Source organism: Phalacrocorax aristotelis, chromosome 9 (genome assembly GCF_949628215.1).
Source record: "Phalacrocorax aristotelis chromosome 9, bGulAri2.1, whole genome shotgun sequence".
In the NCBI taxonomy this organism is placed as follows: domain Eukaryota; kingdom Metazoa; phylum Chordata; class Aves; order Suliformes; family Phalacrocoracidae; genus Phalacrocorax; species Phalacrocorax aristotelis.
In genome coordinates, this window is record NC_134284.1 from 34,182,418 (window position 1) to 34,209,537 (window position 27,120).

At 42.1% G+C, this 27,120-nt stretch overlaps 1 protein-coding gene across 5 annotated transcripts in view; it reads left to right on the plus strand.

Moving 5' to 3' along the window:
- The window catches only part of WDHD1 (WD repeat and HMG-box DNA binding protein 1), a 29,619-nt gene extending 11,587 nt beyond the window's left edge, over window positions 1–18,032 (plus strand). For all 5 annotated transcript variants that reach the window (XM_075104290.1, XM_075104292.1, XM_075104295.1 and 2 more), the window contains exons 9-26: window positions 644–750; window positions 2,267–2,402; window positions 2,557–2,752; window positions 2,936–3,129; window positions 3,735–3,919; window positions 5,048–5,289; window positions 5,758–5,895; window positions 6,572–6,728; window positions 8,655–8,769; window positions 10,216–10,347; window positions 10,698–10,915; window positions 12,680–12,810; window positions 13,397–13,453; window positions 14,336–14,379; window positions 14,538–14,696; window positions 15,094–15,227; window positions 16,384–16,519; window positions 17,108–18,032. In XM_075104290.1, coding sequence (XP_074960391.1) covers window positions 644–750; window positions 2,267–2,402; window positions 2,557–2,752; window positions 2,936–3,129; window positions 3,735–3,919; window positions 5,048–5,289; window positions 5,758–5,895; window positions 6,572–6,728; window positions 8,655–8,769; window positions 10,216–10,347; window positions 10,698–10,915; window positions 12,680–12,810; window positions 13,397–13,453; window positions 14,336–14,379; window positions 14,538–14,696; window positions 15,094–15,227; window positions 16,384–16,519; window positions 17,108–17,308 — 2,682 coding nt within the window. In that variant the 3' untranslated portion in view covers window positions 17,309–18,032. The remainder of the gene's footprint in view (window positions 1–643; window positions 751–2,266; window positions 2,403–2,556; window positions 2,753–2,935; window positions 3,130–3,734; window positions 3,920–5,047; window positions 5,290–5,757; window positions 5,896–6,571; window positions 6,729–8,654; window positions 8,770–10,215; window positions 10,348–10,697; window positions 10,916–12,679; window positions 12,811–13,396; window positions 13,454–14,335; window positions 14,380–14,537; window positions 14,697–15,093; window positions 15,228–16,383; window positions 16,520–17,107) is intronic.
- Window positions 18,033–27,120: the final 9,088 nt, after the last annotated feature.

A 27,120-nucleotide genomic window follows, 5' to 3' on the forward strand; every position in this document is an offset into this window, starting at 1 on the left:
ACATCTCTAGTGTCTACTGGTGAGTCACCAACTGCAGCTGAAGAACATCTGTTTTCACAAATCGCTCTAAATACATAGCTTTTTAGGGAAAATGGCAAGAGTATTATTTCTGTACAGAACAGAGATATCAGTTGTTCACTTTAGATTTTGTTAAGCTGAAATTTAGCTAAATAGTACCCTAACTGTGCCATCTTCCTTCTTTTGACCTCATTATATACTCGGAAACCTTTGGGCTAAAGAGCACTGCTTTCCTAGTGTTATTAAGGTACAGAACACAGTGTCTTGGAATTTAATTTATGAGTTTGTATTAAGTTCAAAACAAATAAAGCTATGTTTAGTGCTGAGTTTGCAAAATACGCTGTGCTTCTGTCTACATGTCTAGAATCAGGTTTGTTCGACTTCATGATAGTGTTTAATGACAGAAGATGGATATTCTCAAAAAAAAAAAGTGTGCTATCTCTAAAGAACAGTTCTTTCAGGGAACTGCCTAAAGCCAGCTCTAGCAAATCCCATCCAGCCTCCTGTACTAAAGATAATCGTTATTTTTTTAATTCCAGAACACCTGTCTCTCTTAAGCTCCAGAATATGAATTCTGTGGGGCATTGGTAATATTTTTGTTTTCTGTTTTTTATTTTTCCTTTAGCCCTTGAATGTTGTGGCCTGGTCTCCTTGTGGGCAGTATCTGGCAGCTGGAAGTGTGGATGGTGGTGTAGTGGTGTGGAATGTGGAAACTCAGGAGTGCATAGAGAGGTATTCAGCATTGTTCCGTAAACCCATAAGTCATGTTTCTTCTTGAAATAGAATTTTGTTATCTTTTCCGTAAAACTTGTTTGTGCAAATGTAAACTCTGCCTCTTGAAAAGCATTAGTAAGATTTACAGGGCAAATCTGTAAGTTTTCTGCTAATATCCCACTGAAAACAAGCACCCCAAGGAGACAGCGTACAAAGGCTCAGCTTGAAGAATGCCATTTACCTGCCTCACAGAATGTCTCCCAGCGGGTGGTGGGGCTGGGAGTATATCCACGGATAGGGAGCCAAAGCACACAGGTTGGAAGAACTGTGAGATCTGGGTGATGCTGAGCAGCAGGGCCACCGCTCAGTGATCTGAGCAAGAGGGCTCTTCTCTTGTGCAACCTGGGTGAGGTGCACTAATACTGCAGTTCATATGCTGAAGGGAATTCAAGGGCTGCCATATCATTTCCATGTTCTACAAGGAAGCAGCTGCCACAAGAGTATAGCTCTTGGTGGTAGGTAGAAATGTGGCATTGTTTTGCCTTCCCCCACCATATCCAGTATGCACAGAAGTATATTCTGATTCATGTGATTGATATATTGTTTTCCTTTCTGCATAACTAGAAGGATCTGGAAATATTACATTCTTAGAAATACAATAAGGAAGGGACATGAATGTGGATTTTGTTCAAATTCCATAGTCTAGTTTTCTGTGTGCAAATATCTTTAATCAACTATTAGATTAAAAAGTATTAAAAGGATAGTTTTGATGGAAATAAATTTTCCTCACATCCCAAACGCCAAGATCATTGGCAGTAAGGTGTATTTTCTAAAGGGAGAGGGAAATACAGATACATCAGCCATCCTCACCTGCAGGCAAAAAAGACAAACTGACAAATTGCACTTTATCTTGGTTAGTTAAAGCCCCTCTCTTTCAAAAAAAAAAAAAAAAGGAGAAAAAAAAAAAGAAAAGAAGAAAAGAAAAAGGTGTGATTAAGTGAGGTGAAGAAGAAGAGAAGGGATGATTTATCTGTCTGAATATTTTGGGTAAGAAAAGTGATTGTTACTGTAACGCCTATGTTAAGAATTAAAGACAGATTATGTAAATAATTAATGGGAGGGTTTTTTTGTGAGAATAAAGGGTGGAAGAGATAGAGAATTAACTCATCAGCTTGGTACAAGAGAAACAACTGAATGTTCTTTTTATAACTGGATGGTTCTGGAATGTATGACTGCAGGGGAATTACTTTGTCTTTTCTACACGTATCAGGAAGCTGTCGTTTTAAGGATATGATTCTGTTTCATTTTTAAAGCTTAAATGAATTTCTCCATAGAAAGGGATGAATGGATGGCGCTTTTTTTATAGTAGCTGTTTATTCTAAAGGTGATCTATCAGTTATTTTGCTATGTGTCACATCACTGTAACATCACTTTCTAATACTAGTAAATATTATCGCTTTTTACAGTAACTCTTATGGATGTTTCTGCCCTGAGAAGCTTACTTAAAAATCCATTATTTGTATGTTCTTTTTAGGATGAAGCATGAGAAAAATTATTCGATTTGTGGACTGGCATGGCACCCCAAATATAGGCAAATCGCTTATACAGATACTGAAGGAAATCTGGGCTTGTTGGAAAATATCGGTGATGGAAAGAAGCCAAATGACAAGGTGATTATTTCTTAAATTAACAAGATTATTTAGGTTACCGAAGGATATTGAACGTTCTCTATTGTGTGTTGAAAGTTCCCTCTTGTGTTGTTAATTCATTCTTTGAATTCCATGTCCAAAAGAAGATTTATGATTATTGTTAACCCGGTTTTAGGTTGCCAGTACAATGACGAAAGACTACGACGATCTCTTTGATGGAGATGACGACGACTATTTAAAGGGAGAGATGATTGAGCCACAGTCTTCTCCAAAGGCTGGAGCTAATGATGATGATGGTGGTGATGATGACCTTGTGCCAACCTCAGGCCATCTGAGAATGGCAATGATTGATGACGATGATAACTCAGTAGGTACAGAATGAACTAATTTTCCAGAGCTTCTTTAGTGCTGTTATTGGGACGATCTCTTACCATCCTCTACTCAGATATATTCTGCCTCATTTTTCCAGAGAAATCCTGACTGGTTAAATTTTTTTTTACCTATATTCTGTCATAATAATATGTGTAAGATGTAATTTTTTTTTAAACGTCTAGATATTGGGATGATAAAAGCTAATTCCAGTCTACGTGAAAGGGAAGATGATGATGATGATGATCAGACTAGTGGCTTTCCAGCTTTGCCACCATCCTCTACACAACAGCCTTTCTATGATGGACCAAAGCCAACCCCCAAGCAAAAGCCGTTCCAGTCTGGCTCCACTCCTGCACATCTCATGCATCGTTTCATGGTAAGTCTCACTGCTCTGTGGTTACGTAGATCTAGTTGCTTTGTTAATATTGTCCAGTTCTTGCTGTGTCTTAATCTAATATTTTTTGAGATTTTTTTACTTTTTTAATAATTCACAGCATGAAGCTAAATGGAGGAAAGTAGTTTTGTGTTAATGTGAAGACCGCATAATGTTATGCTTTATATTTTGGTTGCTTTTGATACAGAAATAAATACTTGGCTTAAGACAAAAGCAAGCTATACAGTCTGTACCTGTGCTATTGAATTCTAGCAAATCTTTTTTAAAATTCTTTTTTAGCAAGAACTTGTGGATATTTTTGTGCTGTTAGGACTTGTTTGTGAATCATCCACTATTTCTTTCTAACCACAAGTTCTTTGTGCTTAATTTTGTAAGGAGAAAGATGGCTGAGCGCTGAGGATGAAACTAGTTTCTGCCTCATTCAGCTCTTTTAGCGACTACAAGTCCTGACTACACAAGTCTTCGTTCTTCCTCCAGCCTCCCACCTACTGTTGTTTCAGATGAGAAAGTTATAGCAGGCTGTATGCTTGTGTAGGGCAGTATGCTTGATTTGCTGGGGGTTTTTTGGGGGTGTTCTTTTTAAATAGGTATGGAATTCCGTTGGTATCATTCGTTGTTACAACGATGAGCAAGACAATGCTATAGATGTAGAATTTCATGATACCTCTGTACATCATGCGACGCACCTGCCAAACTCTCTGAATCACACGATGGCTGACCTCTCTACTGAAGCTATTTTACTAGCCTGTGAGAGTACAGAGGAACTTGCAAGGTAAGTCATGGCCTTGCTCTGCAAAACTCGTAGTATGAAATTAGCTTGTTTCAAATATTTCAGCTTTTAATTTCAGCTTCTCTTACTTTTTGAAATTTCTGGCTTTCAATCGTGCTTTTTATTTATGGGACCACTTCTGAGGAGGATTTTCACACCCACCTGCTTGAAGACTTCGAGAATATTGAAAGATGCATTTTGTTTCCTCATGATTTTTTTTAAATCCTTTTTTCAAATATGTGTACGTACTGGAAACTTCATGCATTGCTAGCTCAAAGGAAATTGTAAACATGAGCAGTAGTTTTTCAGTCTGTTCAGATCAAAGATAAATCATAAGGGCTATGCTATTTCGTTTCACACTGTTGCTAAGGGGACATGTTTGGAGATACCCAAAAAGTTGTAAGTGTGAAGAACACAAGTTTATGAAAACCATAGAAAGCTTTAAGCAGCTGGGCCAGGTATACTCTGTTCTTGCATTTAAGAACGATAGCAACAATATTTTATTGTCGGTTGCTGTGGAAATCTCTTGAAGAAAGAATTTTCTTATTTTCACACATACAGCTTTGTGATAAGTTGGAAAACACCCTTTACCTTTAAAAGTATTATTTGTACATATTGGTTGTCTGACTCTGAAAATGTCAATTTTTTTTTTTCTCAATGGAAGTGGGTAATCTATCAAAAGCCGTGATGTCTGTGAATTGGTGACGGGCATTTTTCAATTATTAAGATGGCAGAACTGATGTTCCTAATTTTTTTTCCCCCCTTTGAAAGATAGCATAATGTGACAGACTTGTAATGGGGGCTGATGTTGCAGGGTACCGAGCAGTTCTTGTTAATTAAGGGGGACACTTACCTGTTTCCATCTGAAAAATATCCCCTCAGACCTCTAAACTGTCTCTGCTTCAGGCTTTAGAGGCTCTAAATCTACAGTGCTGGAGGTCGAGCTGGCTCTTCAGTTCTTGAATACTAAGAGTAACACCTTTGCAAATGACCACTTGTAATTTGTAGTTCCTTTCTATGACCATCACAGATTCCAGGTCTCTGACAAAAGCATAATATAACATAATATTCAGACATTGCCATTTTCTTCATGTTGAGATACTTGACTGTTGTTCTTTGTCTCTGCTTTAGCAAGCTCCACTGCATTCATTTTAGCTCATGGGATGCAAACAAGGAGTGGACAGTAGATATGCCAAAGGATGAAGACATTGAGGCTGTCTGTCTAGGTCAAGGATGGGCTGCTTGTGCCACTAGTGCCTTGCTAGTGCGTGTGTTTACAGTGGGAGGCGTTCAGAAAGAGATCTTCAGTCTCCCGGGTCCAGTGGTGTCTATGGCAGGACACGGAGAGCAGTTGATGATTATTTATCACAGAGGTAGTTTTCTCCCTTCTGTCTTTTTTCAGCTGGGGTTATGTTTTCGATCCTTGTCTTACTGGCTTAAAACACTGGCTAATTTGTACGTAATCACCAGAAGTATTTTATTCTTCTCTTCTTGATGATGCTTTTACTGTCACAACCCACGGATCTTTGACATCTGACAGCAAAGCCTACATTTTATATTGGGATGTCTAGATTAACCTATGGGGAAGAGGAGAAGTTTTTAACAGCCACATTAATAGATTAAACTTGGGTTTCAGGTATGCCAGAATGAATTACTCTAGGAAATTAAGGAAGTAGTTGTTATGCATGCTTTGTATGTCCAAAATGACAAATAGTTGCTTGTCTGACAGTGGTATTCATGGGTAACCCTGCTTTAGAATTAGTTTTTGATTCAAAACTTAAATTTAGCCAAGAGACAAGACTATTCTATTCTAACATAGTCATTGAACCACTTCTTCCTAGGTACTGGGTTTGAGGGGGACCAATGCCTCGGAGTACAGCTGATGGAGCTAGGAAAAAAGAAAAAACAAATTTTGCATGGAGAGCCTCTTTCTCTTACAAAGAAATCTTACTTGACTTGGGTTGGATTCTCCGCAGAAGGTATGGAATACCTGTATGAGTGATGTTTAGAAATCTTGACACTGTTGGGGGAATTTTGGGGGAGAGTTGCGCCTAGTTAATGCTTTTTCAGTAATGGTACTCTTGGGATTTAGACTTTTTTTCAATCTCCTCAAGGCTAAACAAAATTCTGTTTATCTATTCTTTCAATATATTTATCAGAAATCTTTAATATGTTTCCACTACTCAAAATACACTCGAATGTTATCAGAACTTGTTTCCCGATTGATTGCCCTGCTCAGCAAAAAGAAATAAGCTGCATTAGTACACCATAATAGCCACGTTCAACCAGCTTGGGAAAAGCCTCCCCAAAAAAAGTTGGTAGCTTGGGAGTAGTTTTGATGATAACCAGAAAAATTAATTGGAAAATAGCTAATTTTCTTTGAGAATCTACCCAAGTAGTAGAAATTTGATTTCTTCGTAAAATGCTTTAAATTTGAACTTGAGTCGGTTAACTAGCAGTAGTGTTGCCTGTCAGAAGGTGGCGCATCTTTCTAAGGGAACTAGTTTTTCTCAGCTGGGTTGTACTGTTCGGGTGAGAGGATGTCGTATTCGAGATACATAAGCCATCGTTTCCCAGCAGTATGCAGCAGTTCAAACTTACTGGCGTTGCAGTGAGTTGCCTGTCAGAATAATTCTTTTCATTTGTAACTAAAAGGTACCCCTTGTTACGTGGATTCTGAGGGAATTGTGCGGATGTTGAACCGAGGACTTGGGAATACTTGGATTCCGGTGTGTAACACGAGAGAGCATTGCAAAGGAAAATCTGATCATTACTGGGTAGTTGGCATCCATGAAAATCCCCAGCAGCTCAGGTCAGATATTTCACAAGGAAGTGCTTTGTTTGTCTTGGTTTTAAATTACAGAGCACTTCTTACTATGAGAAGCTGGAAGCAATTTTTACTAAAACAGGTGGCTGGTAAATATGCACAGTAAATGATCTAGTTCATGAATGTAATTCTGCACGGATGTTTCATTACCAAATTGGTTTTGAATAAACTCATTAGAGTTTTATAATTTATAACTGACTAATTGTGGCTTTTTGCCTTGGCTAACAGGCACGTGCACTCTATTGTGAAATCACAGATCTCTGATGCAGACACATTCGTAAGACTGCATTTAGCTAGAGAAACCTACTAAAAAGCTATGATTGCTGTTAGGAACCTGCTTCTGCTGTTGATGGTTTTGGGGGTTTGGGGCTTTTTGGGTTTTTGTGGGTTGTTTATTGTTGTTGGGGGTGGTGTTGGGGTTTTGTGTGGCTCTTTTGTTATTCGTTTTGGGGTTGTTTTTTGGCTTAGCTGTGTCTCCTCCTTTTGTCCCTTTAGTTATAGGATTGGGTTCTTTTTAATCTACATCATTAGGCATAGATAAATCAGAACTGTCTGTTATTATATTAATATTTAAACTGTGGCCATGAAGAACAATTTTGTATGTAAAATTGCTCAAATACTTAGATGAGAGTTAGCCATTACTTTATAAAATGTGGTACTGGTGATGTCTAAATGACTCTGTTTCTCTGTTGTAACACACGTCCTGGACACGTAGTTGCTAAGCTTTGTTTGTAGTCCTCTTTATTCAGTGATGTGTGTCCTTTTCCTACCAGGCAGAATCCATCAGCTCACATATTTTATTGAAATTTAGGCTCTTTTACTTTGCTAGTCGTACACAATTGTAGAGGCTGATGGGAAACTGCATTTTATTTAAATTGATGTGACATTCTTTGTAATCCTCTGGGTTTTTTTGTAATAAGGGAAATAATTTGGTATTAGTGGTAAATGTCAATTCACTGTTTCCTCCTCTAAATTATTAAGTAATGTTGGCCTCCAGAAAATTCACCAAAAATGTGCAGGGTACATCCCGTCAATGTGATGGTCAACCCTGAGTCTGTCATCATGAGTTTTTTTCCTTCTATTCTGAGGAGAGTACAGCTCTCTGAGTCGCAAAGAACATTTTATTCAAAGCCACTAGCATATTAAAGATAAGAAGGGGGGAGGGTTGTAGAAACACCATATGCCTTAATTAACACAGATAGCCAGAACACTAATGCTTCCTGTTCCTTTTTGTTGTTTTTTTTTTTTCTCTAGTGTCTGAAACAGTAGCTTATAAAACCAGACATTTTTGTCAATGCTGCATTGGTGCTGCTGGAAATACAGCTTTTCCCCAATCAATGTTTTGCTTCAGTGATTGTTACCAGGAAATACTCGTTTAAATATAATGAAACAATAAGCCTATGCTTTTAGTATATGCTTATCTGTTTCACCCCTCTCTTTGCCCCCTCACCCGCCCCGTGTGTGTCTGAACACAGCACTCGTCTCATGAAGTCCAAAACCCCTCATCAAAATAAACGGTAGATGTGCCTGCTCTTTTTCCAGTGGCCTTCAGTTATTCAGAGGCTTCTGATTTTAATAAACTGCATTTACATTTTGTAATATCTGTTAAATTGTGTATCGTGTGAGAGGGGGATCTGTGTCTGTTATGTGCCACATTTGGAGTTTCTGGTGTGAATGAGAGCACCATGTGCTTTGCTGGTTTTAAAATCTTCTGTTGGTTGCAATATAAAAATAACCCTTTATAATGCAATCTTACATATCGCTATATTTAAGTCAGTAATTTAATTACTACTTTTTAAAGAACAAATCCTCTTAAAGTACCTTGCTTCTTAGGAGACATTATTTAGATGTAGAACAACTGGTGACTGTAGGTGATGAGGACTGTATGCGTTTTTTGTTTCCCTTGCACAGGTGCATTCCTTGTAAAGGAGCCCGATTCCCTCCTACGCTACCACGGCCTGCTGTAGCAATATTATCTTTTAAACTTCCTTACTGTCAAGTTACAACAGAAAAGGGACAGATGGAGGTATGGAATGGTGTTGAGTCCACAGCTGATAGTCTCAGATGTCCCCGTAGTAGGGATCATACAAGGTTCCTATTAATCATCTCTACTATGAAAGAGGGGTAGTACAAACTCTAAGTAAGACATGTGGCTAAGGAGGTAATTTGGGTTCAGCATTTTGTATAGGTTTTCTGGTTTGGTTTGGTTCCCAACTCTTTCTAGAAGAATACAAAATAAAGCTGTTAGAGCTGATGCAAAGTTATATTTACACATAAGCTCTTTCTGACCAATAAAGTCTTCTATCCCTCTCTATTTTTTTTAATTTCTTTTTTAGTGGGTAGTGATTAATGTTCTGGGAAGCACCACATTTTGGGATCCAAATTGAGACCCTCTTGAAGGTGCCTGTTTTTTAATATTTTAGGTATAACAAAATTTATGGAAGATGTGTTTTTGAAAGATGTACTAAATGCTCCAATTCGTATCATCGCTCTGAAAACACAGCCCTTCAGGCTTGACTTATTTTCTTAAGGTAGAGGCTGGTTGAAGCAAGATGTACCTGCGGAGAACTTCTAGAAGAGTGTATTTATTCTTCAATTTTTCAAATAGGTTTAGATGTTTCAGTCTTGTGGGGTTCAGCTGTAGTGCACAAAACAGAAATGAATATAAAACTCTAGCTTTAGCCTTAGAGACAGTTTAATGTTATTTGAAATTTATTCTCTTTTGATAGAAGTGTAGATAAAAAGTTTCAATAATAAACACATTGTAATTTTTAATGAATTCTCCTTCATTTGGTTGAAGGTCTTTTGTTCTTTATTTGATGCGGTATGCCTTCCACACACCCCCAGAATAATAGAAGGGAAATGCCAGGAAGTGTTTATTTAGCTTGAGGGAATACATAGTTCTGTGTAGACGAAGAAGCAGATTATTCCAGTACATCTGATGAAAACGTGCTGGTTTTGAATCATTTTATAATTATTTTGTAACAGTGCTAGCCTCGTCTAATGGCCATACTAGTATTTGCCTGAACGAGAGTTATATTTTCTGTTTACCTGTCTCACTGTAGGAGTAATCATCATCTATTACTGAGTTATTCCAGAATACTTCCAATTTGCTGTGGGACAGAAGTTATAAGATTAAAATAATCAACTTGTCCTACAAGTGTCTGCCCTGGTCGCATACTGGTGAACACGTAGGTCTCATCCTGCTGAAAGCCTGGAATATAAATGGAATTTAGCATAAATGGCAACTGTTTGGATCAGTTTGTGTACAGATGGTTGTTAACGTGATCTGTTTTTTCCTCAGTAGACATTGGCTTTTAAAGATAATTGTCTGCCCCTCGCCCTCATTATAGCATGAAAGGAGCATTTAAGAGTAAATTGATAAAATAATTTGTAAATTTTTAGGCTTTGAGTCATGGACTTTTTTTCGCCCCTGTGTGACCTCCAGCATCCATCGTTCTCCCTTTTTCAGGAGCAGTACTGGCGTTCTGTTGTATTTCACAACCATGTGGATTACTTATCGAAAAATGGCTATGAAATCGATGAAAACACTAAAAATCAGTCAGTGAAAGAACAGCAAGAACTTCTAATGAAACTGTTTGCCGTAAGTACAAATAAATAAAAATAGAAATAATTTATTTTGAGTCAGTAGCATCTGATGTAAATTTTGATGTGATTCCTCTTCTTAGAAGTCTGGCTAGTGCCAGCTGGTTCACAGACTACGAGAGGAGGTGGACCGCAGTTAATATTGTTTGTGCTTATCAGTATGAAGGGTGGGAGGAAGAAGAAAACTAAAAAAAAAAAAAAAGCTTTTTCTTTGCAATGCAGCTCATAGTTGTTGTTGGTTTCTCTTTATTCATTCATTCCACCAAGACTAAAATATTCTGGTCCTACATTCTTGAGAGAGCGGTATAATTGTGAAGTGTGTAACTCTCAAGGCTTCTTTTCTTTCAGCTTTCTTGTAAACTGGAGCGTGAATTTCGTTGTGTGGAACTTGCTGACCTCATGACACAAAACGTTGTGAATTTAGCTATCAAGTATGCTTCTCGCTCTCGAAGACTAAATTTAGCTCAGCGACTTAGTGAAATGGCTGTAGAGAAAGCAAGTGAGCTGGCAATGGCAATGGAAGATGAAGAGGAGGAAGAGGATTTCCGAAAGCAATTGAGTGCTGGGTAACACAAATTTCTGTGATTAAAAACCTGGGAACATTTTTACTGATCTATTAACATTTTGGTCCAGTTGATGCACTTTTCTGGACCGTAGTTTGCAATGTATTTGGTATGAAGTAACAGTTTGTGTTGCTTTACTCGTAAATTGTACTTACAAAATGGCACGTTCTTGTTGATGTCTTGTGAGGGCTCATTAGTATCAGGATGGTAACACAAAGGGAAATGTTTTCACTCCTTGCTTTCTGTATGTCTGTGTACAACAGCTTCAGAGGCAAAGCAGACTCAATACCAAGTTGCTCTGATTAGAATTTTTTCTTTCCGCCCACACCCTCCCTTCCCCTAGTGTGTGCTCGTTTGCTTATTTGACTGCAACCTGTTTTTTTTTTCCTTTGTCTCAGTCCCTCTATCTCATTCCACACCTATCTTAACATCCTTCTATCTTTCTCCAGCTCTCCCTCTCCCAGTATCCCACCTCAGTGTATCCTATTTAGTCTTATTCCCTCCTAATTAATCCCAGCTCTTCAAAGCTGTGGAAATACTACAGGTTTGTATGCATTTCCCCCCACTCCCCTGTATCTGTGCTGTATCTACCTTTCTTTTCCTACCTGCATCTGCTTTGTAAAGCATGACGAGGCAAAAGATGTGTGTGGTTTGAGGGTTGTTTTTTTTAATATAGACTGTACAGAAGAGCTGTGTTCATGCTTGCCCTCTCAGTGGTACAGCTGTAAGGAAAATAATTGCTAACCACCAGTCTGATAGGGCAGAAAAAATGTCATAACATTTTGTCAGAAGCAACGTCTTCCTGTACCAATTTAATGTATGAAGTTTGGAACTTGGTTAAGCAAGAGGAAGAGTTAAGTCCCTGAACTTCTCTGTAGTCTTTCCCTTTATTCTTCTGTGTGAAACTGCACATTTAAAACTCCTTTCTAAATGCTCTACCCTGTTCTTCTGGATCACGAATGGAAGCTATCATCCCATGTCTGTGACTTCAGCCACTCTGAGGGTTAAAATTTATCACAAGCACTATACTGTTCTCTGTGCCGGACTTATTTCAACCACAGTGTCAGTGATTAATGAACCTTTAATTTATATATATATACACAGATTTTAGTAATCAGCAAAGATTAGGAGGGAAATGCAAGAGATGTACATACTGCTGTACTGGGAATTTAGAGAATAATCAGATTAAACAATAAATCTCACTTCCTAAGTTTCAGACTGAAAATATGCATCTATGTTACTACCTGTGTGTTTATTCACGTAGGCAGAAAAGTAATCTAGCATTATTTATGATATTGGAGGTATACATGTTTAAATGCAGATCACAGAAGATGCTTTATGTTTGCATTTATATTTGCACCAAAGCGTTCCGGCAACAGTAGTGATGTGCTCTGAAGGTGGCAAAAGGTTGCTGTTTCTGTTCAGGTGCTTGCTCTGGGTGCAGAGCTGTTTGGAGGCCAGTGCATGTATCTTTACCTGAGTGTGAATTTCGGGCAGTTTCATAGCAGTGTGTGGTCTTTCTTAAAACTACAGGAGTACCCCTTCAGGCGACTGCACTTGGCGTTTCAGGGTGAGCTGAAGTGGTTAATGAATCTTTATTCTATTTTTAGTAATCACCACAGTTTAATCAGAGGTATAATGCAAATTAAATGCCAAATGTTGTTGTTCAGATTTCCTGAATTAGATAAGTAAGTTAGCCTTCCTTTGTTCCAGTTTTCCTTCTGAATGTGGTGAGCGCTTCCTTTCTGATGAATTCCTTCCATTTAGTTACAGCAACTCTGCCATGGAGTGGAGGCGGCCGCCAGTCAGAAATGTTCAGCAGAACCAAGAAATGGAAGATGCTGAGGAAACTGATGCCTATGAGGAAGTAGAAGAAACACCAGAAGTGCAAAACCAGAGTAAGAAAGATATTCTCTGAATAGCCTTGGAAGTTATCTGGATGTCTCTTTCTCAGAGTGAATTAGGAATTCTGGAAAATTTGTAGTTTGGATAACTCAGTAGTCAATAGGACTATGCAAACAACAGGGCTTTCTGTCTACTGTTCTGTTTTGTCCTTTTGACATAAAATTTAGGTAAGACAGGCACACCACCTGTCAAGGGGCACCACAAGTGAGGTACAGGAGGTTTGAGTTAGAAGCCATTTATATAAATAGAAAACACTCCCATTTGTTTCACTCTGTTTTGAAACTACAACTGTAGCAGGGACTAGGTTTTCTGCTACCTAGTTAGAACAGGTCTGGTAGTTTCTGATCTGTCTTATTTGGGTGCTGACATGTGAAAAGCTATGCAGCAGGAATAATGGGGTGACAGGTAGTAACTCCTGCCTCTGAGCTTCCCATTACGTGGAATTCCCTGGTAGCGCCCACCTGAGCGAGCGGGTGCCTTTACTACAACTTGCTTGTCTGTTTGGGGTTTTGTTTTTTAACAAGTTATGCTATTACATTTTATTGCACTTAAATATGTACCTCTTCCTTTGTTCTGAAGGGCCAAATCCTTTCTCCAAAGGTGCCACTTCAGCAGAGGTGACTACTCCAAAGTCTGGTGAGTAAGTCTCTGTTTATTCAGGGTGAGAACTTTGTCATGCTTCACAATACCTGCTCCTGTTTTTATCCCCCGTTCTCCCATTGCTACTAAAATTCAGTGCATAACAGTGTCCTCAAGTGGTAACTCGCACAGAGTATTGTTGTCACATTTTTAAGAGATTCCCTATTTCTGTTGAAGTCTTCGTTACTGAATGATGTCCCATAGCACTATGCGGATTGCCCTAGCTGTGCCAAATGCTGAATCAGTTCTCTGCCTGGCTATGTCATGAAGGTAGTCTTTGGGCAGGGGAAGAATGAGAACAATGATCAGTTGATTTGTTTTACTAATCACAGGCACATTTACTGATTGCACTTACAGGGCAGAGTTAATAACCCTGCTGTAGGACTGTGAGTCTGAGCAGGCAGGGGCAGAATGCGACCTGTGGCTGCTTCTTACTTCTTCCCTCCTGCCAATCCTCTCCAAGAATAATAGGAGTGGAAACGGATTTGGGAGTGGAGGAAGTACTGGGTCTTCCTGTGGATTTGTATTTTAAGCTGCTGGTCCTGTGTGGCGTTTCTTGAAGACTAATAATAGTTGAGAACATATAGTATAACCTTCACAGGCTTATTAAAGTGCCTTTGTCTGACCACTTTCAAGCCTGGTGGGAACTTCTTTTCTTTGGTGTGGAATAGCTGATGCCTCTGATTTAGTTCTCCTCTTCAATTTTCAGTGAACAGAGGCTGAAATGCACAAAAGGAGTGTTAGCCTTGTTTGGAAATGAGGCTAATGCTTCATCTTCTCAGCTAAAATGTGCACATTGCTTCATAGATTGATATATATGTGCGCGCATGTACACGCATGCACACATCTTTACATTCTTCTTTCTTTCCTACTAAATAGTTCTAATTGCATCAAGCAGCCAAGGACGAGTGAATCCCTTTAAGGTAAGAATTTTGCAGCTGCTTCAATTGTGGTGTTCTGAAAATCACAACAGATCATTATATCTAAAGTTTACAATGTAACTATAACAGATATTTTGGAGGAACAGAGATGGGGAACATGACAGACAAGAAATAAAATGTCTATTTATTTGTTTTGCTAGGTGTCATCTAACAAAAAGGACCCAGTGGTCCCCTCAGCAAATGTTCTAGACACTATGAGCAAATACTCAAAGAAAACTTCTTTGTCTAGCAGTCGAGCTGTAAACAAGCAGAATCCTCCTGTTATAAAGCCTCTGATTCCCAAACCCAAGTCCAAGCAGGTAATGTTTCTAGTCTTTTTATGTTGTTTCAGTGAGCAAAGAACTATCAATTGACTTTACCAGCTTTTATCAAGTATGAAACCCTGTTGATTCGGCATCTTAGATGGCAGAGTTCATTTAAACATACTGCAGAAGCTATAAAAGCACATAAAACAGGAAAAAAAACCAAACCAGTTGTAGGAATGACATTCTGCACTGGATCTTGTGCTTTTATTTTAAATAGCATTAACCAAACATCTGCTGTGCTGAAATTGGATGAATTAGATGCTATATTAATGCAAGTAATTATTATGTCTCTAGGACAGGCTTGGTTTTTGTTGGGCTGTATGGTACGTGTTGTCTGAGAGCGAGGTTTCTTACCTCTTTTTTGTTTGTTTTTAAACTTCTGTTTCTCTAGGCCTTAGCAGCCTCCTTCTTCCAGGTTCGTACACCTAACTCCAGCGAAAAAACAGTGGAAGAAAGAGAAGAAAAAGCAGGAAACGAGTCCCATGAAGTCAAAGCCACTGCACCTGAGAACACTGAAAACAAAAGGTGAGTGGACACTTGCATCTCAATGCCATATTCCAATTTTGGTCAAATAGCAAGTCCAAAAACTATTTTGTTTCTGAAGATGTTAGACTGGCCCAAGTAGCGTAACGTCAAGATGGAAGTGTTAGCTCGCATGTTGTCACGTTTGTGAACTCACTATGGAAATTTATGCATATTATCAAAAAAAACTGCATAAAACACATTGGCTGGATTTCCAAATTGCCACATTACAGTGAAAGAACAGAAAAAAACATCTGTCCGTTAAATCTTTCCCGGCGAGTGTGGTAGCGTTATTCAAAGTAGAAGTTCTGCATCGGTGTGAGACAAATCCATGTGTGAGTGAATACAATGCAAAATGTAACTTTGGGGCTCTAAGCAACAATTTTTTGCCTTGATACTGCTTATGCATCTGCTAATGACCTTTGAATGAGAAATGCTGCTGTGCCAGTTCCAAGTATAGGAAATACCTGAAGTTTAAACATCTCTAGCAAATCTCAGTGGAGGTCTAAAAGCTAAGGGCTTCACGTGAAAGCGTAAAAGCTTTATTTTAGTGTGGTTTTTTAAAAAGAAAACAAAAAAAACCTTATATCACCTAAGGAGCAGGTCTCTTCCTAGCGAAGACACTAATCTCTTGTTCCTCTGGAGCAGCTGTATTTTCTAACAATCCCAGTCCTCATGAAACTTGCATTACTGTAATCATGTTTCATTTAGACTTCATTTAACTGAGGAAGATGAAGGTAATTATTATTCATTTGGACTAGCATTCTTTTCATTAACCTTTACAGATAATGTTATAAAACAAGTGGCAAGGAGAACTGTGGAAAGGATTAGCTGAAACATGCTAATATATGTGCTCTATTTTTAGTTTGATGGGACCCTGTCAGAAAGGAAGAGAACCATTATGCTTTGTCATTCTAAAACTGAAATGTTAATCTCCATATATATCATGGTTTTAATAAAAATGCTTGACTTAGTCTTGCCTTGTCAGCATGTTCTTTACGCATACTGCAATAGGCGAAAGCAAACTGCTGACCATATATATGTCTTTTCTTTCAAGAACAAAAAAGTCCTGTGAAGGTGGTGTTTAGAAATGTTGTTTTGGGGGATACGGTTTTCCTATAGCCTTCTTAAAAGGACAACTTTTGTGTGCTTGTTTTAGACCAAAGACAGGATTCCAGATGTGGCTAGAAGAGAACAGAGCAAACATTTTGACGGATAATCCTGATCTGAATGAAGCAGAAGTAATAAAAGAAGGCATGAGTCGATTTAGAATGCTGTCGTCAGAAGACAGAATGGTAAGAAAGCATTCTCTAATTCTGGGGGCGTTTGAGAATTTTTTTCCTCCCTGGAATCCCTTGGTTACTTTCAGTTAGGAATTTTTTCTTCAAATTCTGCTGGTCTCCATCTTCATGGACTTCAGTTTTGAATTGCCCATGAGCAACGAAAGTAGCTTATGAAAATATAAACTATCTGGATAGTAAGAAATAGCAGAAAGCAGCTTTTTCCAAAGTGGGGCATGTGAGAGAAGCGTAATCAATGAAGAAATAACAAGAGAGAAGGGAAGGAGTTAAAAGTAACATAGCCAGGCTTAATTCATTGGGGCTTGAATTTGTTCTAAGACCTTTTGGGTTTCTTATTTGTCCAGAAAGACAATTAAGAGCTTCAATTTAATATACAGGCTCAAATGAAGTACAGGTTTGAAGGAGAATGCTGTTACAAAAAAGGAAAGCGAGGAAATTGTTCCTAAGTTGATCCTTATCAATTCGTAACAGGAATTATTTCAGTGCTTCCTTATAGTCAGAGAAAGAAAGCGTATGAAATAAAGTGGTGAGTTTTGCGGCCTGATTTATAGTTTTCTGTTTAATGATGTACTTTCTTCAAAGGTGTGGACTGAGAAAGCAAAAGGAGGAACAGTTAATGATTTAACAGAAGATAAAAAGCGAAAGCATCCCACAGCTGATGAAGACGAAGCGAAAAAGAATCATGAGCAAAAATCAGAGGACTCAAGTTTATCCAAGAAACCAAAGCCTTTAGATCAATCTACAAATGTCAGACTGTCAGCTTTTGCATTCAAGCAAAGCTAAGTAACGTGGTCCCTTCTCAGCATCAGGTCTCTGAAAACATGAGGTAGTTCTGTACGGAGAAATTTGCTGCTGTGCTCAGAGAGTACTAGCAAAAAGAGTGCCTCGCTCCAAATAGTCTTTTAGAAAGTATTTTATTATCAGTTCTTGAGGGAAATGTCAAATCCGCACTCCTGATCTTTTGCAAGTTACTAACATAAAACTTGAGAGCAAAAACAATGCTAACGGACCTGTTACCTAGAAGCACAGTTCCACACAGTGTCGCGTAGCTGTGTGCCTCGATGCTTGTAATATTTGATGCTAGACCCAGATTAGTCATTCTGGGGAGGATAAACTACGTCCAAAAGCTGTCCTGTGGTTTTAGAGAGGCGAAATAATGGCTTCTGTATCATGGCTTCTGCCCGCTGCAAGCACTTGTAAGAGAAAGACACTCGAAGAAAGGAGAGTGAGGGGAAGATAGCTGCATGTGGTGCTGATGTTCAGCTGCATTTTCAACATCTGTGGCAGTGGCAGAGAGCAGCCTAACACGGGCAGGGAGAGAAAACCAGGACAGAAGCTGAATTAGGAAGATCAGGTGTGCAAAAATGAGCCATTCCAGCCTGTGGAAATGTACTTTCCCAATGTGTGCCTCAGCAGGGTCCAGAAAGTGCTCAGCACTTGAAAATCTCTGTATTCTTTTATGTAATGTTTGTTTTTAAAGTAAAGTATGAATGTTTCTTTGTTTTAAGGTGGTGGTCTTCTTTGCAATTTTTATAATTATAGTAAACAGACTTCTACCTCCAAGTCATAAGGCAGTCGTAATCGCCTTCTCTGGAGAACAGGCAGTATGTCCAGTAAAGGTAGTTGAAGCAAACTCAAAGTTTGCAACAAACAACACAAAGGGGGGGTGCGGGGTGTGGGGTGTTTGTGAGTGTCATGATGTCAACCAGGGACAGTAAATACAGAGAGACCTGAAGACCTGTCCGTTTAAATGCTTTTTTTTATTTTTGCCCATCCACAGTTCTTATATATTGTTACACATTTTATTTTTCAATGCTGGTAGTAGTCAGCAAGTAATAATTAATGTAGGTAATAATTTTCTGTATGGACATAACGCAGGAAGTTTGGGAGATCAGTGGCATATTATAGTGATATTTTCCTCGTTCTTTGGAAAGAAATTATTGTCTCAGAGACTGGAATTTATTTTTAGGCAGTAAAGCGTATTTCCACATTTAGGTGTACTGGAGAAAAATGGAACTGCGTTGGTAAGAGAAACATCCCGATAGAAAAATCACTATGAGCTGGGTGAGCTGTATAATGTTTTCTTTCTGCTAGACTAGGTTGTTCTGATGATGACTTGAGCGTTTTGACCGTGGTGCTGCGAGATGGGCTGGCTGTGAACGGGTGGCCTTTCTTTTAATCCATCCACATATAATCCGCGTTCAAGCGGAGCTGCCTGCCAGGTGCCCTTGCTGCAGGCCAAATACGAGGAGTTAAGTCACCCTCCGCAGTAAGCAAGCGAGCTTTTTGAGTCACTCCTCAGGCCTTCTGTATAAAGGCTGCATAAAATCACTTGAGCAAGATATTTATACCTCGGGCTCCGGACACTGAAGCCAGTTGTGCTTGTGGCACGTGGGACTGTGTCTGTCCACCGTCCCGCCCCGCTGTGCAGGCTGTGCTTTGCTTCAAACTACAGGCACAAATCCCGTATGGTTCCCGTTCTACACCAGCAGCGGGGAGGCATCCACTGCTGCAAACAGCTGGTCCCACACAGCATCCAAAGTCCTTTGGGGTCCTGTAGGAGGGAGGAAACACCCAAAGTAAACTTCCATGAGAGTGTTCTGAAAGCTCGACGTTTGCAATCATGTAGCTCGTCTGAACAAACATGCCAAGGGTCAGTTTAAAGGGAGGCTCCTGAATTTATTGGATGGTTTCATGGAAATCACTGGGGATGTCGGGTACCATCCTGCATGTCCCCGGTTCCTGTTTGCTTTCTCCTGGCTTAATTTTGGCTGTATAATGCATGTGGGTTTCACAGACCCAATGTCTCCAGCCTTGGGGTCACAGTCTGGATCTCATCGCTACCCCCACAGCTGGTTAGAGGCGGCAAAACTGTTTCCAACATCAGATTTGAAATTTTGCATGGGAGCTGCATGGCCGGTGATGGCGACTGCAGCAGTGATTTTTAATTATGACAGCTGCTGCTGTCCACAGCAATAAATTAAAGAGCCAACAGGGGCTATTGAGATCATGGAAGCGAGTACCTGGCTGCTTTGATGCTGGGAAGATCATCTCCTGCTAGGCTGCTGTTACGTTTCTTTCATCAAAGATGGGTTTTGCTCTATTACACAGCTCCAGGCAGAGCTACAAATACACCCTTCATCACCCGGAGCCTTCCAGGGAGCTGCGCTGAGCCAGCCGGGAACGGGGCGCGCTCATCCAGCAGAAGCAGCGGCAGGTCAGCACTAAGTATAACTCTCAATTCAGGTGGAAATGAAACAGCAAACCAAAAATGAATAGAAAATGTGGAATGGATTTTTCAAAGGAAAATAGTTTCTCTCAACTTTTTTTTTAATAGGATTTCACTGAACTCTTCAGAAATGCTTGTTTGTCCTGAATTTGCCTTCTTTCCAATGAAAAATCTTTTTTTTTTTTAAAGAAAAACCAGCCTGGAAACTGTGCCAATGAACCTGCCTAATGCTGGTTGTTCCTATCGTGCTCAGAAAACCAGAGAGGGAGGATTGCACCTCTGAAATAGCCGATCTTTGGATCAGATTTGAAAGGCTCCAACTATTGACCCGCCGCCGGGGCTCTGCTGCGACCGTGCTCTTTGTGTTGCTGTGCCAAAAAGCTTTGCTGCATCTAAACCCAACCCCGACTCCCCTGTCTGGTTATTGCCATTCCTCTTCAAATCCCGGGAACACAAAACACCTTCTCTTCCTCACTGTCTGTGCCTGAGTCTGTTGTCCTCTTCTGTTTCATTGTGTTATTTGACCTTAAAAAAAAAATCCCTTTCTCACGCACTTTTTCTGAAGAAGAAAGTCATGCTGTAAAGTAGCGTATGAAAACAGACGGCAGGTGATGGTGTCTGCCAAAGAGAATACTGCTGAATATTTGTGTGTGTGGCATTTTGTCGTGTCGCTCCATATTTAACCCAGAGGTGCTCCTTGCTGGAACGATGCAGCTACTAAAGCCCAACAAAAATAGTCCGAAAATGATGGGCAGAATCCAACAGCTTTTCAGGGGGGATAGAATCCAAAGTAGCAAACGCCTGCCTCCCTTTTCCTGCAACTGACAGGGCATTTCAAGCCCTTTATCTTATAAAAACATCGATAAATTACCTATTGGGTAGTCTGGAGAGTTGCTAACCTGTTGGACTACAGAGGGAGTGCCGGATTCGCAGGAAGGTTGGCACTTACTCAGAGGAAGAACAATTGTACTAGAAATAAAAAAAAATATCCACTCACCTCCTAAAGAATATTTTATTTGACTTTCCCAGCACTTGCTCGATAATATAATTCTGCTATGACAGAAAACAGCAATGCCACGACACCGCCGAGCTGAGCTGATAAAACCAACGCAAAAAGCCTCCTTCGCCTTCGGAGCATCGTGTTGCCGTATCAGGCGTGAGCTGAGCGTGGAGGATGACAACAGGCATGCCTGGGGAGGAAGGCACTCTTCTCAGGACATTTCATTTTTTACCTGACCTACTTGCTGCTGCCTGTCCCTCGCTGCTGGGCTCAGACCCGCGGGCCGGCAGCCGACGGGCAAGCTGGGCTCCAACAACAGTGCTGAAACCGTGTTTTGTATACCTCACTTTTTTTTAAATGGTGCGTAAAGCCAGATCCTGACCAAGAAATCTCTCTGCCCTTCACGTGTCATGAATCCATGTAAACTTGCTCTGCTTTGGATTTGGAGAGTTTTCTTTGGCTGTGCTTTAAACCCCAGCACAAGCAGCCCCTGGAGAGGATGCCGAGTAGGTGTGGTACACAGCACTGAGCGAGCTGGTTTGAGTAAATGGCATAAAGCTGATCGCTGCCTTTCACAGCGGGAGTTTTTAACTTTTGTTGTTGTTTTCAGTGGAGGTAATGAGTCAGATTAGGTCAATTTGCAGCTCATCCAACGAGTTTATCTCAAACGTTTGGTAATGGAGTGTGATAGCAAGTGTTTTGGGGCAACACAATTCCAGTTGAGATACTTATCTCCATCAGAAAAGAAAGATGGATCCTCCTGGATTGTGGGGATGTCCTGTGTCCATTTTCCACAGCAAACCTGGTCCATCCTTGCATTAGCTCCACTGACACTTAGGGAGCTGTTGGTTCTCCAGGGCTTCTGCTGTGTCCCTTACTGGGGATATGCACCCGCCTAAGCAAAGTTCCTGTGGCTTTTTTGGAATTGCATTCCCTGGATAGAAAATTAATAGCGGTTGGTTATAACATCTCCCTTTGTTGCTGCAGGAGTGAGCAATGCTATCAGACTCCAACAAAGATTTGCTTTACAAACCCAGTCCCTGGCCTCTGCGGTTGTCACCAGCTCCGATGGTGCACACAGTCAGGGCAGCTTCGTTATTCCAGCTGGGAGAGTTTATCATAGAATCACAGAATCATTCAGGTTGGAAAGACCTCTAAGGTCATCAAGTCCAACCCCCAACCCAACACCCCCAGGCCTCCTAAACCATGGCCCCAAGTGCCACGTCTACAGAGTTTTTTAACCCCCCGGGGATGGTGACTCCCCCACCTCTCTGGGCAGCCTGTGCCAGGGCCTGACCACTCCCTCAGGAAAGACATTTCCCCTAATATCCATCTAAACCTCCCCTGACGCAGCTTGAGGCCGTTTCCTCTCGTCCTGTCACTGGTGACTTGGGAGCAGAGACCAGCCCCCCCCTCACTCCAGCCCCTCTCAGGCAGCTGCAGAGAGCGAGAAGGGCTCCCCTCAGCCTCCCCTTCTCCAGGCTAAACCCCCCCAGCCCCCTCAGCCGCCCCCCAGCACACTTGTGCTCCAGACCCTGCCCCAGCCCCGCTGCCCTTCTCTGGACACACTCCGGCACCTCCATGTCCTTCTTGTCCCGAGGGGCCCAACCCTGAGCCCAGCATTCGAGGTGGGGCCTCCCCAGTGCCGAGCACAGGGGCCCCATCCCTGCCCGGCTCCTGCTGGCCACACCAGGGCTGACACAAGCCTGGGTGCTGTTGGCCGCCTTGGCCACCTGGGCACTGCTGGCTTACATTCAGTTTCTTGCCTTGTAGGCAGTAAAAGAATGTTGATACCAATGAGTTATGGTTTTGGGTTGGGAAAGTCAAGAAAACTCAACCAGCTTGGATGGCTGGGGTGGAGATGGGCAAAGAAGACCCTGTGTTTGGACAAAATGCCTTCTGGCTATGAAACACACCTCGATTTCTTTCCAAAGAACTTAACTGTGTTGGTCATGGAGTGACTCAACTTGTTGGCCCTGGATGGCTAGTCCAAGGAGAAAACAGCGGTGAGAACTGCCTGTGTGAAGGTTGGGTGTCTCATACAGTAGTTTTTTGATGGAGAACAGCAGACGCGGCTGCTTCTCTGTCCGCCTGGCTGATGTGCTGCTGTGTAAATGCAATAGTAATTAATTTACTTAAAGGCAGGCAAAACACAAATACCTGCCCGGGCTGTGAAAAGATCCACTTGATGCTGGACTCAATCAGACATAAATGGCAGAGGAAATTTGCAGGAATAGTTTCAAGCCGCGTGTTGCCAGGGAACAGTCCAGTCTACAAATCGCGTTATCGATCTCGGGGTAATAAGGGTGAGATGTAACCGAGGGGAGGGATGCGGGGACACAGCTGCTATTCCCGTCTGCCCGGCGCGTGAATCAAAAGCTGCCTTTGGTTTAGGAATGGGCTGGAGGGACTAAGCGGTCTCCCTGGCCAATGTCAGATAGCTCCTGTCAGAAACGGGGTACAGGTCCACAGGAGCCTGGAGACTTGTGTTATACGGCTCTTTTCACCTTCTTAAAAGCATAAATATGAATTTACCTCCTACAGCCTGCCTGGGTCATGCACGTGAAGTTTTACAAATTTCAGGGAACAAAGGCTGGAGGAGTCCATCGGTGTGAGATCTTGCGTCCTTGCTCTGTGAAGGCGTGAAGGGAAAGCTGGGGCAGGGGAAAACTGCCTTTTTCATTTCCAGTTTCAGGTCTAAAATGCGAGACCTCACCAGGGATGTTAAAATGCAGATCGCACCTGAAGAAGACCCCTCAGACCCTGGAGATCCTCTGCCCTTACAGAGCAACAAATCCCCCTGTAGAGATTAATATTTTAGGAGCCTGTAATCAATTTTGCTTGTTATTTTGGGTAATAGATTTTAATTGCTCGTGATTCACCCTTTAAACTGACGCACTGTGATTCCAGGGGCTGATAAACCCCAAGCTGTATTTCCAGGGCATGGGAAGGATGTCAGTAGGCTGTGACCTTGCCATCCATCACCACTGTGGGCACAGATATTATTTAAGGATCACGTTCGGGTCACGTTCTGGCTTGATGTTAATAGCAGGATCGATGTGCGCTGCTTTTTTCCTGCTTGAGCTGTTAATGATACGCTGGGTCGACGCAGATGGTTTAGGAAGGTGGAATTCATCATCTCTAACTTTAAGCTCTGAGCCCAGACCCGAACACTCCCACTTTATAGTCAATGGAGGAAAAATAGGTGTCTTTTGTGTGTGATTTATCTTAGCTTTTTAACAGCTGTCAGTGCAGAAATTGCCCTTGAAATACCTTTTAGATAGCTTCATCTGACCCAGTGAAGACTGCCCAGGGTCTCTTCACCTTTAGCCAGCTTTGTGTGGAGAGAATCCTGGGCACACAGGGAACGATGCGTCAGCCCTTCCCGGCCGGGTCCCACTCAATGCCACCGAAACTGCAAGGAAATTTGAACACATCATGGAGCTAAAGCCTGAATACAAACCCGCTTCATCCTGTCCCTATTTTGTATTTTCCCTACTTTCAAAGGTGAGAGAGGCCTCTGATGGGCTTTACCATGGACCATGCACCCCTGTGCCCCCTCCTTGGCACCCAGCAGCACTGTAGGCTCTCCCAGGGACCCCTCAGATACCCTCCAGAGGCTGCACTGGGCTTTCACCTACTCTAGACCTTATTCTAGACTTGCAAAAAATTAAAGTTACAGCCTCAGGGCTTTTTGCACTCCTTGTTTTGTTGCTTTTTAAGAATCTCTCCTCAATCTTTGAACAGCAGAAATAACCCCCAAGCTCTGAGTAAGGGCAGAGAGAGAAACAGGGCAGATTCCCTCTAGGAAATTCAGAGTATATTCTACGAACATTGCATGGTACTGTCTGCCGCTCTTCTGTTTTACAGCCTGTGTTTCACTTTTTTGGGATATATTCAGAAATAGGAAAGAAAAATTTCTTGGGAAGGCTACATGAGAACTTGGGAAGGCTACATGAGAATGCAATTAATAAGGAACAACCAATAAAATATAATCATAAGACACTTAGAAAAAAAAAGGCCAAGCATTAGTGCTCCTGCTTACCCAGCTGACGTGGGTTTGTGCTTCAGAGGGAGAGGACTTCGCCATGGCTGGAAATCAGGCTGTGTCACAACACATCCTGACACATACCTAAATTACCTGAACCAAATAATTCCGCATTTGCAAATACTGTTAGCGGAACTGCCAGCATCGGCTCCCATGTGTGCAACCTCTCCTCAAACATACCCAGAAAAAGTGGTTTTCTGTGAATCCAGACAGTGCTCACCCTAGCAAATAAGGTGGCAGCTGCCCTTCTCCCCACATAAGTATGAGAAAAATTATAACCAACTCCCACAGCTGCTGAGTTCAGACCATTATAAAGTCCAGGGTGACTCTGGAGGGAGCTTATCTTTTTCTTTTCCAAGCAAATAAAAGTAGCAAAAACTAGGGAGTGCCAAGACACTTAGATGCCCTTTATTAACCCCTTTATCATAGCCATGATTAGGTCTCAGTAGTGTGTATCTCCTAAGAATGCTACCCAGCCCTTTAAACTATATCAGCTTGGTCTGGGTCCAAATGAAGGTGGTAGTTGTGACGAGTTCCACAAACATTTTTTGCATGTTTGCAGTAAGGGAACCCACCTAGCTTATACGGAGGATTTGGGCATCCTCAGGGGGCTGCGAAATGGTGCGAGGTACTCAGCTGCACCTCGGTGGGTGTCTGGGGAGGAGCAGGGATGGAGTTTACGGCTTCAAATCCTCCACTACAGCAGTTTCTGTTTCCTGTCAGAGCCCAGGGCAATAAAACCGGGCTAAAGCCTGGCTGGCTGCAGGCCAGCGCCAGCCCCTGGATTTCACCTGAGTCATGCCGGCTCTCTTCTGGTAAAACCTGTGATCGGAAACTGAATGACAAATGTGGAGCGTGTTACTGCTGCCGTGGTTTTTTGGTTTCTGTTTTTTTTTTTTTTTTCTTGTCATGGTTAAATGTAGCTCTTGTGCCAGGAGGGGATGGAGGAAGGCCAGTGAGTCAAGCTCCGCACCCCATCCCTCCGACAGCTCCTTGCCTTCCTTATCTTCCCGGCAATTTACCATTTCCTAGGCACAAGGGGGGAGAATTTGTCCCTGCTGCCTTATGGACATATCAGGTGTGAAAAGAGAGGGCTTTGTTGTATCCCTTAGCATCTTGGCCATTTATTTTAATAGCAGTCCAGAAAATGTTAGTTATCCTGGTTGTGTCTGGGGTGGTGGGTGACGGAGCATACACCCTATGCTCGGCTGAACCGTGAGACTCAGTTTCTATCTCATAAAATCCCAGAATAGCTTTGGCTGGAGGGAACCTCCCTTCCAAACCACCCACCCCAGCACTTATTTTTTCAACAGCGTTTGAACTGTACGTGGTGCTGGGGCAGAAAGGCCTGACAGCCGCCGTTGGCAAAGACAAGCTGCGGAGGATGCAGGATGCTCAAACCCCTGGCAGGGGTGACGTCCCAGCCAGATCCCCATGGAGACCCCAAAATATTTGGTCTCTGTCATCAGAGATGGTGCATTTCCAGAGCCTGAGGTGGGACCAGGAAAACATGGGGGCATGTGAGCCATGTGGCAGGAAGGTGTCTGCAGATCTTGTAGGCTTGAAGGGACCAAAACCCAGCCATGATTAAGCACTAGGGATTGTCACGAAGGAGGATAAATTCACACCCGGCATCTTTCTGGTGGATGCATCACGCTGCCAGCGACTCAAAGCACCCCAGAATGGTTATGATAGTGTTCCAGCAGCGCCAGGGAGCTACTGAGCAGGATGTGCCGGCATCACCCTGGTGGGAAAAGAACCAGCTCTCAGAGTTTGATCAAGAGAAAATGGAGAATGATCCCTGGAGACAGTCACACCCCGCCTGGATGCAGTCCTGTGCCCCCTGCTCTGGGTGTGCCTGCTCAAGCAGGGCGTTGGATGAGATGGTCTCCAGAGGTCCCTCCTAACCCCCACCATTCTCTGAGTCTGTGATTCTGTGATGTGGGGATCTGCTGCACAGGGCAAGGACCCCCATCCCAGTGGGACCCTCCCCACCCGTGTTGTACCAAAGCAGCCTTGCTGCTTGCCTGGGTCCCCCATGGACATTCCCCATGATGGAAGGCGGTTCCCCTATGGTAGCCTGGGGGGGCTGAATTCCTGTAGTCCCATCCCAGCCAAGCCAAGCTCAGCCCAGCAAAGCCCAGCCCAGCCCAGTCCATGCAATGCCATGCCATGCCATGCTTTCCCAGCCCAGCCCAGCCCATAGCCATGCCATTCCATCCCCATACTATCCCAGCCAAGCCAAGCCAAGCCCATGCCCTACCATGCCATGCTACCCCAGCCAAGCCCAGCCCATGCCATGCCATCCTATCCCATCC